The following is a 14,879-nucleotide window of genomic DNA, read 5'->3' as shown; positions in this document are numbered from 1 at the left end:
ATAATATTAACTCTGCAATTGAATCATTGAGATTAAGAAGAAGAAGAAGAAGAAGAAGAAGAGAGAGAAAGAGAGAGAGAGAGAGAAGTGCTTCACCCTTACAAGGGATAGGCCAATCACACAAACACAATCTCATATTTTCATAATATTAACTCTGCTATTGAATCATTGAGATTACACATATATTTATAGGCTAAAGATTCTCCTAATTCTATAAGGACTATTTATCAAATTTAGAAATTAAAAATATTTACCAACTATTAATATTCTAAACCAACTATGACTTCTAATTCTACTTCAATATCAAAATAGGAAACTTAAACTTTTGACCACTAAGATTATTTTAAACATAATAAAACCATTTAATAACTTGACCCAAAATAAAACCCATGGGTGACTCCTACAACCCATGTCCAACAATTATTGGAATTACCATTCTACCTTTAATTACTAAAACCTAATATAATGACACGAAAACTCAAAATTATTCAAAATCTTTAATTCTTGATGCCCTAAATGTTCTTCATGTGAAATTCTAGAATTACTCTTTTTCTTCTTTCCGTGATCTTCATCACCCAATCCACCCTTTTTATGTAAATGTGTCTGAACATTTGTTTTATTTTGTTATAATTTACTGACATAGTTTACCTGGGTATCATGTAGAAATCAGCACTTTAGAAAATCCATATGTGTGCTAAGGTTATTTTGATTTGAAAGACTCCATACATGATTTTGTGTCACTCTTAGTGTTACTCCCAGGAATGTAATATTTGCATGTTAGCTTTAGCTCCTTGTTCTTTAAATAAAAGCCTAAAACTAACGAAGCAGCCGATGAATATTGACTTATAGAAATGAGAAAGTAAATTGCTTTCTTCCCTTCAAAACTTGATTCACCTGGACAAACAAATTCCAGCTTATCATTAATTATTGATATCTTGTACATGTCTGATGAAAGACTAACATGAAATTTTGCAATTGAGTAGGCATATATTGATAAAATTACTATTGCGTCTAAACATTGCTGTTACACAAGAAAGATGTTGTACTTTCTCACAAAGACAACATTTTGCAACTAAGTAGGCATTAATTGATTATTTTACCTTTCCCTTTGTCGAACTAGAGTTTTCCACTAATTATTTGGAGATCTATGGAGACACAAGGTTTAGTTTGGTTTGGTTTGTTTTGGTTTGATATATTTGGAGATCAATGCAATTACTTCATTCGGGAGCTTGAATCTATGACTATTTATTAATTTTAACTTATGCTTCAGGTTGCCTTTGTCTTACTAATTCATGTTCTTTTCTTGTCTGTGTTTTTATGTTTTTCAGGATCAATTGTTGTGACTTGACCCACATTCAAATACCAAGACTCATATCTTTGTTGATGCTAGCCTTTGTTCTCTGTCGTGAGGTTCCCGTACTTGTCCAAAAGGTCAAACGTTGCTTTACCTTCTCTTTCTTTTGGTGCTGTTGTTGCTTTTACCGAAAAATAGACTGAATTTTATTGAAGAGGAAAAAGAGGATGAAGGATACCTCTCAAACAATTAGAACAAGGCTATGTAAGGAAATTTCTGAACAAAATTCTCTAACACGAAGCCCTAGTCCTAAAGGTTGATAGAAATCATATGTATAATGTGATCATCTCTTTGAAGATAAGTATTTTTCAAAAGATGTGCATAGTCCTTCAAATGAAGGTTTTTGCTATACTAATAATAATAATAATAATAATAATAAAGAAGTTTTAGAGAAGGTTAAAATTGCATCGCCCAAATGATCCTGAAATGTTTCAATCTCCTAAGTGCCTTGTTCTTCAAAAACATATAGCATCTCAAGCTATACAATAATAGGTTTACAATGGTTGCAAGTTGAAGACTATGAAGCGCGGATATGGGTACAGATGGTACTACTGGTACTCCGATACAGCAAAACCTAGGAAAAAATAAGATACAAATATGGCTTGGGTAAGTCCATACAAAAACTAGTAATAAAAAAACTATAATTTGTAGTAATGCATGTGGGTCTTCGGTGGTGTATTGATGCTATACCTATACACTTGTAAATGGAGTACATGTTAATCCGATACTAGTGTTCAACCCAGAAGCACTTTACTGGAATATATTGCTTGAAAATGCCACTGAGTCAAAGTCATTTGGTTTCCTGAATTCAAGTCATTTCATGCCTTAGAATTCATATGCTGTAGTCAATAGAAATCAACTCAGTATATCATATTAATCCCTTTGAATTTTTCTTTCTTTTTTTCAACATTTGTTTTTGGCGATTGATGTCTGGCCATTCATGATATTACAACAGGTTTCCCGGTTGCTTGCTGCTATTTTTGTAATTTCTGCCTCAACTGAACTTTTTTCTCCGTCTCTCTCTCCTTGCAAAGCACTCTCTGAAAGCCACTGGGCTTCGTATTTTCATCAAGCTTCTCTTGGTACACATCTTAACCACCAGCTCTTTTCAAGTATGACAGGGAAGCAAAAAGTTCAAGACCCGATGGATGTTGAGGTATGCCTTAGGGCTTATGATATTGCCTATTGTTTGGATATACTGTCCAAAACCAATCCTAAACAGAACTGCGTCCGTGTTTTGGCTGTTAATTCTGGGATGTCTTCTCTTTTATTGATTTTATCTCCACCATTTTCATTTGTTTGTGTTGTCTCTTTAATAATATTTACTTTATCTAGTGTATTACAAGGCATTAAAGAGCTTTCAACTTGGGTTTCTTTTTCTCTAGTGTTATTTGGATACATCTTGATTCCACATGGCCACTAATTTTTGTTCATCTTCCTTTTTTTTTTTAAAAAAAAAAAATGTGCAAGATATGCATTTATAGAAATAGAGTGATGGGAAAAAAAGAAACAAAGGCTGCTCTAGTGCCAATGCTAAAAAAATTGTCTCTGGCATATTTAAAGCATATTTGAAAAGGAAAAAAAAACGTCCTTTAAAGTAGTATCTACATGATGACCTACTCTGATTCTCCCTCTACTTTGATCTGCCAGAGCAACACGTTTTACTTTCTCTCTTTGGACACAACCCTCACACAAACACCTACTTCCTAGTAGGCTAGTACCACTATGTTGTCTCATCCTTCTCCATTATCATCTTCATCTTTCTTACTTCATCCTTCCTCTTGGGAGAATTTTCGGATCACAATTTGAAGATATACTTTTGGATCTAGAATAATAAAACATGGAAGAGAGAGGGTTTGGGGGACTGCAGATTGTCAGCATTTGGGGGAATTGCAAATTTCCACATTTGAAGATATACTTGGTGGATAGCTTGATATACGTTGTTGGGTACATTTCCTAGCAAATTAATCTCATGGGACAGTTTGTAAGTAACATGATATTAGAGCTCACGTTGGTGGAGGTCTTAGGTTCTAGTCTCTCAACTTGCATTTGGTCCCATTTGCATTCTTTATTCTCTATGTGTGAATGCTGTATCCCCACATGCAGGGCAGGGTTGCATGTGAGGGAGGGTGTTGGGTAGCTTGATGTATATTGTTGGGCGTCATTTCCTAACAACTTGAGCTTTTGGGACAACTGGTGACTTAACACTACGTACCCGCTAACATCACCTCCTTGGAGCATTCCTACCAGACCTCTATGTGCTGCTTTTTAGAGCTTTCTGGTTTTTCATCTCTCTCTCTCTCTCTCTCTCCCTGTTTGTTTGGTGAGGCAGCATGGCTAGCTTGGTATTCCTTGGTTCTTTTTCATGTTTGATGGACAATGAAAGATATTTGCTTTGCCATTACTTCATGTGTTTTTTTCCCCTCCTTTTTACTCAGGGTTCTTGTCTTACTGGCTCAACTTCTATTGGTTCAGAAACACTCAATTTACTCAGGTTTTGGCTGCTCTTGTTCAGAATGTAGCAAATTGGTTCAAAACACACTTCAGCTTAATGAATTTGTATTTAATTTTTTTGTTTCTTCCTACTGCAGGCTTGCACCTGAATTGTTCCAAGATCTTGAAGGATATGTATTAAGATTTTTTCAGGTCCTTCCTTGTACAGCAATTATCTGTCTTAGTTTGCTTGGAGGCACTCTGGCCAATTTATTGACCGAATTGCTAGATTATCCCTCTTGCCCTCATGCATGGATCTTATTATCTCGCTTGAATTCAAATAGTCAACCTGTTGTTATACTTCTGCCTGTGGATTCAATTTTAGAAGGTAACTTCTCTTCCATTTTTGACTTGGAAAAGTTGTAAATCTTCCTCCTGTATTCATGTTTAGGAGGTTCAATTCACTAAAATTTATTGCATAATGTGATCAGATGCTTCGGACAATGATACAAATTCTGGTTCTGGGATTCTTTTTGAAGACAAAATTTGTGTCAAACGCTGGCACTGTCCTTGGGGTTCTACTGTGGTTGATTACATAGCCCCAGTCTTTAGACTGATTTTGGAGGAGAATTACTTATCATCGTCAATGCAACCCTTAGAAGATACAAAAAAGAACAGGTCATTGTGGTGGATGCAGAGAAAGAGTCTTGATCAGCGCCTTGGCAAATTTTTGAGGTTGGTCTTCCCTTCATCAAAATCCTTTGGTCTTTCCTTCAATACGATGCATACCGGATTGATCTCTCCTGCTATTTTACTGTTCTCCATTTTAATATCTACACAAACTTGTACATCATGTGTCACATGTATCAAAGGTAATCAGTAGCTACTGACAGATTGTCTTATTGACAGCAATTTGAAGGCAATCAGATCATAACAAGGTCTTTACTGTCATGTAATACTAGTTGTGTGGTTCTTTTTTCAAAATAATATATTAGCTGGTAATTTCACAATTTTATGCCTTCATGACTCAGGGATTTGGAAGACTCATGGTTTGGTCCCTGGAAATTCTTGCTTTTGGGGGAGTGGTCTGGTTGTGAGCACCAGGAGTCACAAAAGAAACTCATGCATAATCTGAAAGTTAAATGTAAAGTGGACGCACATGAGAGCCTGATTAAAGTTATTATAGGAGGTGCTAAGCATATTTGTGAAAGAGAAGAAAGCATTTTGCAGCTAATTCTGAACAAAGGGTGTTTCATAGATGGAGTGGGATATTGTGATCAAGAGAGGTGGGGAACATATGCTGATACAAGTGATGGAGTTGAAAGTCTGTCCAAGAAGGCCTTAAAACTAATACTTGAAGCAGCCCGTGAAGTTGAAGAGGAAGAGTGTCTAAACAGAGAACCAGTAATTCTGGTATTAGATTTTGATGTGCAGGTAGGTCTCAAGTTTCTCATTCCTTATCTTTTCAATTTTTTCCTTTTTATTTCTATTCCAGATTTAGATTATCCAATGATGTGTAATATTTATGCTGTTTTGGATGGTCTTGGTATTGAATTTACTCGTTCAGTTGGAAGCATTTTGAACTAGGTGATCGAGTTAGTACTTATTATTGTTTTCCCTAATGAAAGTATTATTGATTGTAAATTATAACTATATTGTAATAAATTTATGAATACGTGAAAGCTATGGGACTTGAACTACATCTTTCCATGCAGTCCCTTCTGTTTTATTTATTTTTGTACTCTTGGAAATGCTTCAATTTATTAATGAGACCAATTGCCCCCCACCAAAAAAAAAAAAAAACTACCAAAAAAATGCTTGTTGTCACAAGATGCCTTGCTGCTCATATGGACACAATACAGCTCATAAGTAACTCTTTTCAATTAGAGAACTAAAGTTTGTTTGTTTTTCCCTTTTCATTCTGCCATTTTTGCACACTTGGTTTCATTCATAGCAACTGATTAATCTGTGCAGATGCTTCCATGGGAAAATCTACCGTTACTAAGGAACCAGGAGGTTTATCGCATGCCTTCTATCGGCAGCATCTCTGCCACACTTGATAGATGCTGCCAACTCAAGGAGCAAGTTTGGAGGAATCCTGTAATCTTTCCATTGATGGATCCGCTGGATGCATTTTATTTGTTGAATCCTGGTGGTGATCTCAGCAGCACACAAGTTGAATTTGAGGATTGGTTTAGAAATCAAAACTTGGAGGTAACTCCCTAGTATTGTTTTTAATTTACGAAAACAATCAAGATAAGGAAACCTGAACATATTATGTTGTGCTTATTTAAGCCTTTATTAGCAATATGCTCACATCCATGCCTATAAATGTGTCCCCTGTTCAATCATTTGTGGGGCTTTGTATTGAATGTTGGAGTGTATTCAATATTAGTGTTTGCTTTGTAATTCTCTTCAAATGATGTTATATTTGATTTGCTGTACAGGGAAAGGCAGGAACTGCACCCACAATTGAAGAGATGGTTTTAGCCTTGAGAAGCCATGATCTCTTCATTTATTTTGGTCATGGAAGCGGTATGCTTGATCAAAACTGTTACAAGTTTTCTTTTTGTTCTCTTTCTATAATTTAATCCTCCGTATATATTGACATTAGTTTTTTTTTTTTTTTTTTTGGGGGGGGGGGGGGGGGAATGTTTTAAAAAATATCCTTTAATTGCAGTGCCTTCATCTTTGTTCTACCTACACTATTTAAATCAAGATATTTTCTCTTTGGATCAGTATTGAGTATTGGTTGTTTGTACATGATTCAGGAGCACAGTATATTCCAGGGCATGAAATTCAGAAACTTGAAAATTGTGCCGCTACTCTCCTGATGGGTTGCAGTAGTGGATCTCTATCTTTGAATGGTAGTTACGCTCCACAAGGTGCTCCTATCTGCTATCTGTTAGCAGGTTCTCCTGTTATAGTTGCTAATTTGTGGGAAGTGACGGACAAGGACATTGATCGATTTGGCAAGGCCATGCTTGATTGTTTGTTGAAAGAAAGATCAACTGCTTCCACGGGTTGTGTTCAATGCACTTCAGTTGCAGAAAAGTTCAAGTCCATGAAGATAACCGGAACTAAAGGAAATGCTAAGAAGAAAACATCAAGAAAAAATATGCCTGAAAATTTTGATGATAGCATCTGTAATAATTGTTGTAACCACAGACCAAAGATTGGTTCTTTCATGGGTCAAGCTCGAGAAGCTTGCATACTCCCTTTCTTGATCGGGGCATCACCAGTATGCTATGGTGTTCCAACATGCATTAGTAAGAAGAAAGATTTGTAAAATTGCAAATCTTCACATCCTTTCACTTCTGTGTCCAGTATTCACGAGATTACATTGCACGGCCTTGCCAACTGGGTGCAAAGACGTAGCCATTTGCCAGTAAGACCAGTTTCTTTTACTGTTGACATGTGCAGCTTAACCTCCTGATTCCTTGCACTGAAATTGGTTAATATTTTGCCGTCAAGTTTTCTGCAGCCGATACTGGAAAAAAATTATTTGTTGGCCTAAATAGTTGACATGTCAATGAGTTATGACAAGTTGTATTGTGTATTCTACTTCCTGTAATATGACATTTTGTATCTTCCATTGAGTATGTACTTCAAATCATAGGATCTATACAAATTGTAATTGTAAGGGACATGCCATTGGTTTGTTTATTTGAGTCCTCTTTTTTCTGTATTGGTGAGAATGTTGCCTCAGAATTAGGATCATCTTGACTTGGCAAATATTTGTGATTCAGAGCCTTTGATGCAAATGACTTGTATACTACCGTCCATCAGAAGAAATGGCAGCTATTAATTTCCTGTATTGCATGCCTTAAAATGATTGTCTTTGGTATGACTTGTGTCTTGTTCATGAATTATTACAGGTCTGGTGATTTTTGTTTTCATTGTTTGGATCAAGGATTTGACGAACTTGTGCAGGGAAATGAAAAGGGAAGGGAAAATGAAAAAAGAAAAAAAAAATTATCATGCGTTTGGCATGTAGATGACAGAATCAGATCCAAAAAAATTATCATGTGTTCAGTTTTGGTTTGATATACAAAAACAAAAAATCATAATGATATTAAATTTTTGGGAACAAAATCTTACTGAAATTGATTGAGGAATGGATCTATACTTACAGCAAAGTTATTTAACAACTAACATCAAAAAAAATAACTAAATAAAAAATACTTATAGCAAAGTTTTTCTTAACATTGTAAAATACAATTTTTACAGTATAAAACACACAAATTACAAATTAAGAATAGCACAACGGTGGGAAAACAGCCTTTTCCACCTTCCATTTTCCAGTCATTCTACTGCACAACCAATAATCACAGATTAAAAGAAAATAATGTAAAGGAAATAATAATTTCTTTTTTTCTCTCTACTCTTAAATTAACAGACCTAAGAATCTTCTCCAAATTCCATTATTTTTCATCACCATTTAGATCTATCTCTGGCCCCCACTAACCAACCTCTCTACGCCTTCGTCTCCTTCCCGACTGTCCCAGTAGAACCCTGCCTTGGCGACGAAGACGACCAACCAAGGACATACCCTCATTGGCACCATGATCATCGTCACTGTCACTGTCACTGTCCTGATCAGACAAATTGAACCCATCAACTTCATCCAATGTGCGGTTCAAATCTATCTCCTGCCGACGCATCCCTCTATTCTGACCAAGATTCCCTGCTGGTCTAAATGCATGGAATAAGAAAAAGACATCAACCAAATTGCTATCAATTCCCAGTTCCAAACCCTCATTCCTCTCTGCTACATTCACATCAAAATCATCCTCTTCATCTGAATCAAACCCGTAATGACTTCCTTCTATCACATAATCACCCAAAACCATTGCCCCAGGCATCGACGATCTTATCGTGCTTATCACATCCTCTCGTTCTCGCTCATGCTCGAGCCGTGTCCATTTTTGTTCAAGATTAGGATCCACTTCCCGTGGCCGAGCAGAAGGGTGCTCTTCCCTCACATGTTTCCTAAGCTCTTTGTAAGTTCCGACAAATGAGCAGTTATCCTGCATACAGCTTCTCTTCTTAGCATTCAGATATTGCCGTGCGGGTTCAACCATGGTCCAACCCTTCACCTGACCTCTGCAAAGAGGGCATGCAAGCTCTGTTACTTCAAGCTTTTCAACAGGCAAACTAGAAACTGAGCCCACCACAATTGGATTATCAGCAGGCCTGTGCGAGGCTTGGTCATGATGGGTTGATTTCACTTTTGTGTAGGCTTTCTTGTACTGATCAAGGCAGTTAGAATAGCGAGAACTAGTGCCACACATGTAGGGATGGCATCCCTTGTCATGAGAGGAACACAAGAGAAGAACAGCGTTGTGGGGATACTCCATGCATACAGAACAGGTAGCATTTTCCCAGTCTTTCTTCTCCAAAATTTTCGAATGTTTCTTTGGGTTCGTGACCATTGATACATCCTGATTACATGATGGCAATGGGTACGGGGTTGGCCTGTACTGTCGTGAAGCAATCCTGCGTCGTCCCCTGGTACCTTTTGCCATTTCCAAATCAAACCTGGAAATCATTTTAGAAAAGAGTTTAAAGCTTAACGGATGGACAATCCAGAAAACAAAACTGAAAAGCTATCATAATGAACAGATCTACCAATATGAAAAAACACGTGCATGGGAAAGCAGACACATGTATGTTATTCCCCGCTGCTTGAATCATCCATGTACCATCAACAGCCCATGTAAATGGCAGAGCGAATCAAATGACAGCCTTTCCAGCAATAATGAACCAATTAAAACAAATATATTACACCTTTCACATATCAGTTTAAAATGGCATACAAGATCAATCAGAAGGGCTACATCCTCAAGTTTGATAGAATAGTTTAGACTTCAAAGAAAAATTACATTCAAGTATATTAAATTTAAGCTACGGATGTGGGACATGATTAATCAATTGCAACTAACCCTAAGTCATATAATCGTCCAGCAAAGCAACCATATATAATGTATGAAGAATAAATACCATCATTGCCTTGTCCATAAATATTGCAAACTAGATGATAACAATTTGGTTATTTTTGCTTGTGACACTTGATTAATGAATCTTTTGGTAATATTATTAAATCTTTCAATCCCTACACAAGGGCTTCATAAAGAAAGAAAGCCATTGATGAAGCAGTTTTTGTTTTACTGAAGGATAACCCCAACTCACTACCTGGTTCTATTGAAGTAGAGTTGACAATGATATCAAAATGGGGGAAAATCATCCCTCTTTAAATTGTTTGATTAAGCATTAATAATCTAAAAATGACACAAATAATATAACAACAAAACACACATGTTCTTTGCTTTTTGCAATCATCACAATACATAGATATTCACTTGGCTCATTTTACAAACAGATTCAAGCTCCAAAACCTGGATTCAAACAAATAAGATTACGTTTTTGTCCTGGAAGTAGACGTTAATTTAATGAAGGCAAGCTTGCAAGATAAGAACCTGAGAATGAAAGCACTAGGGGAAAATGTAACTTGGAAGATAATGAACAACAAAAGTCAACATGCTTTTGTGGATCAATTTTACATTTTTTATAATTAATTGGTGTATGGGTAGAAATCCTAACACACTGAATGAAGCACACTACGATTGCAATCAAAATTTACACCAACAGACCAAAAAACAAAAAGAGAAGGCTAAACAAGCACAAGCACAAGCACAAGCACAAACACCAACATATACATTGCAAATACAGGATGGGGTATCAATATCCAGCCCTACCTAAAAGTACAATTTGAAGTACATCATCTAGAACATTCCAGGAACAGAGAAGGGGAAAGAAGAAGAAGACAATCATCAAAAGGGTCCAACATTGTTTTCACACCACGAAGTTTAGCAATATAAATCCCTATCCAACACAAACACTTATTACAAAGAAGTTATATCCATCTTGGAAACCAATTTTCAGTTACTCCTGATGCATGTCTTATGTTTGTAACTACTGATATTTTGAAATAAATGTCAATGCTGCTTGATTTGAACACATTCCCATGTCTTCAACATTGAGATGGGGCCTTTCTAAAATATTATTGGAATATAACTTTTAAAAAACACGAAATAAGGGCTACTCGAAGCTTCGCAAAGTACAATAAAACAGACATAGCAACAATAAATCATGTTGGAACTAGTTCCACGTTCACATTCAAGCAACATGACTATTTTCTCAAAGAAGTATAATATTATGTAGTAAAAACTTGTAATGTTTAATAAAATTGTAAAGAATTGTTCATAATGAATATTTATCTGTTTACCTATTTACTTCTAGTTGTATCTCTCCCATATACCCATTTTTTTCTTTATAATTTTTCATCTTGCCTTCCTTGAATGTTGTAAACTAGTGATTTTGAACAAGCATGATAACTCAATAGGAAATGTACAATATAAAACAAAATTCTCTTCAATTCATTGAGACATTGAAATCAAAGTCCAAAGATTTTCCACATAAGCATCAGACAGGTATTGATTCAAGAACAACATTGATCGAAATAACCAAAAACTCAAGCCTCATGAAAAGTTCAAAAGGAAACATATTCAGATCACAATGTCCATGCATGTCCACCCAATTTGAACACCTCTCCAAATAATCCTCGATTACCACACCAACAGCATGAGCAATTAATGTATCATACATTGCACAGTACTACTTATTGAAATGCTAACAAGAAATCAAGAATCAAATTTTTGTAAATCTTTGTGCAATCAAAGCATAATTCAGCAAGAAAAGAACAATACCAACCTGACCCTTTTGAGAAAAATCTAGATCCAAGATAAATTGATAGTTGTAGAGACCCAAAATGCAAGATATGTAAGTATATATAGACAAGTCAGAGATAAAGCTAAGTCACACCCACAAACGAAACATCGTGAAAAAGCAAACAATCACGCGAGGAGACAGATAGAAAATGAATATAAAGTAATAGGAATCATATAAAGCTCTAAGTAAACTCACTCCAATTATTATATATAAAAAAAATCTATATAATCACCAGCACATGCCCTTGATTGAAGACTAGCCAGAAATCTGTGATCCAAAATTAAATTATTCAATTCTTTAAAATTTAAAATTAAAAAAAAAAACTTTAATATGGGAAATACAAAAATAAAAAAGAAATGTTAATAAAACAGTACAAAATAGACATCTTGAAACCATGCATACACAGAAACATATATCTAAGAGAGAGATGAGAGATGAGAATCGAAAGCTTCGTACCACGGGATTCTTGGGGTCAAATGAGGTCGACTGGATAGAATTGTAGAGAGAGAGAGAGAGAGAGAGAGTGTGTGTGTGGGTATGCTTAGAGAGAGAAAGTTAGGGTTTGATTATAGGCCGTAATCGTGAGCATCAGGGAACAGTCCAGGCGGAGAGAGAGAGAGGGGGATGAATTTGAAAAGGACAATGATGAAAAAAATATAAATGAAATATAAATTAACTGGGGGATTTATTAGGAAAATTTTGTTATGGTGGAACTGGGGCCATTTCCCAATATAAGCCATTTTTGTATCGTATTTCTAAAACTAGGCCAACTTCTGACGGAATTCCAAAACTAAGTTAAAACGCTATTACTATTCGCGCTTTCACTGTTAGGAGCGTAAAAGTAGGTGAACAGTAAAATCGCTATTACAAATAGCGACTTTGATTAATAAGTCGCTATTACAAATAGCGCTTCTAGGGTGTTAAAAACGCTTTTCCTAACAGCGCTTTTTTTAAAATAAAAACGCTATTCGTAATAGCGATTTTAAGAAAAAATTTTCCCCGGAAAAAACGCTATCTCTAATAGCGATTTCAGTACAATTTTTTTTTGCCAAAAAACGCTATTTGTAATAGCGATTTCATTTAAATGAAATCGCTTTTTATATCAGCGTTTTCAAACTCCTCATATATACGAACAAACCCCCCCTCACCCCCCCTCATTTGCATACTCAGACTTAGGTTTTTGGCTCTCTCTGCTCTCTGCTCTCGCTCGCTCTCCCTCTCTCTGCTCTCGCTCGCTCTCTCTCTCTCTGCTCTCGCTCCATCTCAGCTCGCTCTCGCTCTCTGTCTCTGCTCTCTGTCTCTCTCCGTGGTATGACATTAACCCTAATTTTATGTATTTACTTTTTGTGTTTGTTTTGTGTTGTATTTTTTTGTCAATGTTAGGGTTTTACTTGTGAATTATTAAATGTGTTAGGGTTTTTATCATTGTGGTTATGAAATTAGGGTTTGGAATTTTTTGGCATACGGGTTAGGGTTTTTCTGTCAATGTTAGGGTTTTGAAATGAAATTGAATTTTTTGGAATCATGGTTAGTTTTTGAATTTTTCTGAAATTTTTATTGGTTTATCAAAATAAAGTATTTTTAATTTGAAACATATACTGTCATTATATAATTTGTAAATAAAGTATTTTTATTTATTTGGTTTTTTATTTTTTGGAATAAATTGAAATGCTTTATTTTTTTTGTAATATTATAGCATCAATGGATTTTATTTTTTTTGGTTCTAATATTATAAAATTAATAGATTAAAATCTAATTGTAAGTGAAATTCAATAATCTATTTCAAAGAATTGTTTCAAGTTAAATGAGCTTCCAAATAAAGAAAGTAATATTATTTATATGATTTATAAATTTATATTTTATTTATAATGAAATATTAATGTTTTTTGTTTTTTTATTCAAGAGGATACTATCATTTTATTTTGTTATGTTTTTTTTTATAAATTAGTTAATTTCATTATTTCAAATGTGAGAACATTTTTGTCTATGTACAAAAATATCTAAGTTTCATCATATTTATTTCTATTTATGTTTTACATTCTCCTATACAAATGAAGATAGTTAAAATAGAAATCAAAGCATGTAAATGTCATTAATTTGGGAGAAATTGTAGAGGTCAAGACTCGAGACCTGCATTGTGATACCCAAGAGACAAAGGATTCATGTTTCTTTGGGACTATTTAGGGGTTTTGTTTATTGGGTTTTGAATGTGTTAGGATCACATATGGATGACCTACCCCAAAAAACAAATTAAATTAAAATTTTAAAAAAAAAAATAGGAAAGTTTTGTCACATATGTATACTCTGATTAATTTAAGGCAGAGAGAATTACATGGAGGATCAAAATATTTTACATATCCTCATCTCTTGAAAACGTGATAAGATTCACTAAATGCTAGATTTAATATAATTTGATCATCCCAAAATTTCATGGACCGTTACAACAAAACCAAAATATTAATAGGGCTACCCAAAAATAAAATAAAAAATAAAATGAACATAAACAAATTTCAAGGTTTCAAGTCAAAGAAATAGTCATATAAGATAAAATAAGTTATTTTATTCATATAAGACAAAATGTTATATCTAAATCATAAATATTTTATTTTTTCTCTCATAAAAGTCAAAAAAACATATCACTAACGACATTTTTTAGCCCCAAATTAAATAGTCAAAAAATCGACTCATATCCAAACAAACCCTTTTTGTCAAAAAATCGACTCATATCAAAAAATCGACTCAGATCTCAATCTTGATTTTTTTGTTGGAATGCAGTAAATGACAACACCCTAAGATTATGTTTCTTTATCTTGACAAAAAGAAAATGAGGTGAATTTATTTATTTCTCTTGGTAAATCAAAGGCTCGGGTACAACATTAAATGACCACATTAACTTAATTCACAAGTCTTTTAATAGGTGTACCAAAAACTTGAAATCAAATCTAACCTTCAGCCGAAAAAAAAGAAAAAAAGAGAGTATTTTTTTCTCTTTTTACAATCAATTCTGCAATGATAAATCTAATACAACTTTGATTAAGAAAGTGTCTCATTTGTCAAGTCAATCAATCTCTTAAAACTGAGTTTGAATTAAGAGAAAGAAAAATGTGAGTAAAATAAAATCTAATTTGTTCTTCTATTTTCTTTTATTTTATTTTCTTTTCTTTTCTTTTTTTTTTTCTTATTTTATTTTAGTTTTAATCTGTGTTCAAAGTTATGATTCAAACACAATCATAATCAAGTCAAATGAAGGGAATTCATGAACAAGTGAAAGAGCTACTCATCATTATGCAAAATCATAGAC

General features: G+C 34.4%; 2 protein-coding genes across 12 annotated transcripts in view; one reads left to right on the top strand and one right to left on the bottom strand.

Annotated features, from left to right (window-relative positions):
• Nucleotides 1-7,604, top strand: part of ESP (separase) — a 34,485-nt gene extending 26,881 nt beyond the window's left edge. For both annotated transcript variants that reach the window (XM_082914419.1, XM_028209628.2), the window contains exons 19-27: nt 1,329-1,431; nt 2,310-2,510; nt 3,793-3,848; nt 3,946-4,175; nt 4,279-4,522; nt 4,819-5,221; nt 5,762-6,001; nt 6,235-6,322; nt 6,559-7,604. In XM_082914419.1, coding sequence (XP_082770545.1) covers nt 1,329-1,431; nt 2,310-2,510; nt 3,793-3,848; nt 3,946-4,175; nt 4,279-4,522; nt 4,819-5,221; nt 5,762-6,001; nt 6,235-6,322; nt 6,559-7,076 — 2,083 coding nt within the window. In that variant the 3' untranslated portion in view covers nt 7,077-7,604. The remainder of the gene's footprint in view (nt 1-1,328; nt 1,432-2,309; nt 2,511-3,792; nt 3,849-3,945; nt 4,176-4,278; nt 4,523-4,818; nt 5,222-5,761; nt 6,002-6,234; nt 6,323-6,558) is intronic.
• Nucleotides 7,605-7,972: 368 nt separating this feature from the next.
• On the bottom strand, nt 7,973-12,295 carry LOC114268453 (uncharacterized). 10 transcript variants are annotated; one of them, XM_082914420.1, is made up of 4 exons: nt 12,035-12,252; nt 11,561-11,845; nt 9,419-9,535; nt 7,973-9,328 (listed from the first exon to the last, which is right to left on the bottom strand). In XM_082914420.1, the coding sequence occupies exons 3-4, from the start codon at nt 9,454-9,456 to the stop codon at nt 8,251-8,253; spliced, it is 1,116 nt and encodes a 371-aa protein (XP_082770546.1). In that variant the 5' UTR covers nt 9,457-9,535; nt 11,561-11,845; nt 12,035-12,252; the 3' UTR covers nt 7,973-8,250. The 10 variants fall into 10 exon arrangements, with proteins under 10 accessions (XP_082770546.1, XP_028065431.2, XP_082770548.1 ...); XM_028209630.2 differs by having other exon boundaries at nt 11,774-11,845; XM_082914422.1 differs by having other exon boundaries at nt 9,439-9,535; nt 11,774-11,845.
• Nucleotides 12,296-14,879: the final 2,584 nt, after the last annotated feature.

The sequence above is a fragment of the Camellia sinensis genome, chromosome 2 (genome assembly GCF_055761805.1).
Source record: "Camellia sinensis isolate YWXY chromosome 2, ASM5576180v1, whole genome shotgun sequence".
Classification (NCBI taxonomy): domain Eukaryota; kingdom Viridiplantae; phylum Streptophyta; class Magnoliopsida; order Ericales; family Theaceae; genus Camellia; species Camellia sinensis.
The sequence above is the reverse complement of the archived record's forward strand: the minus strand, read 5'-3'. Positions and strand labels throughout refer to the sequence as shown.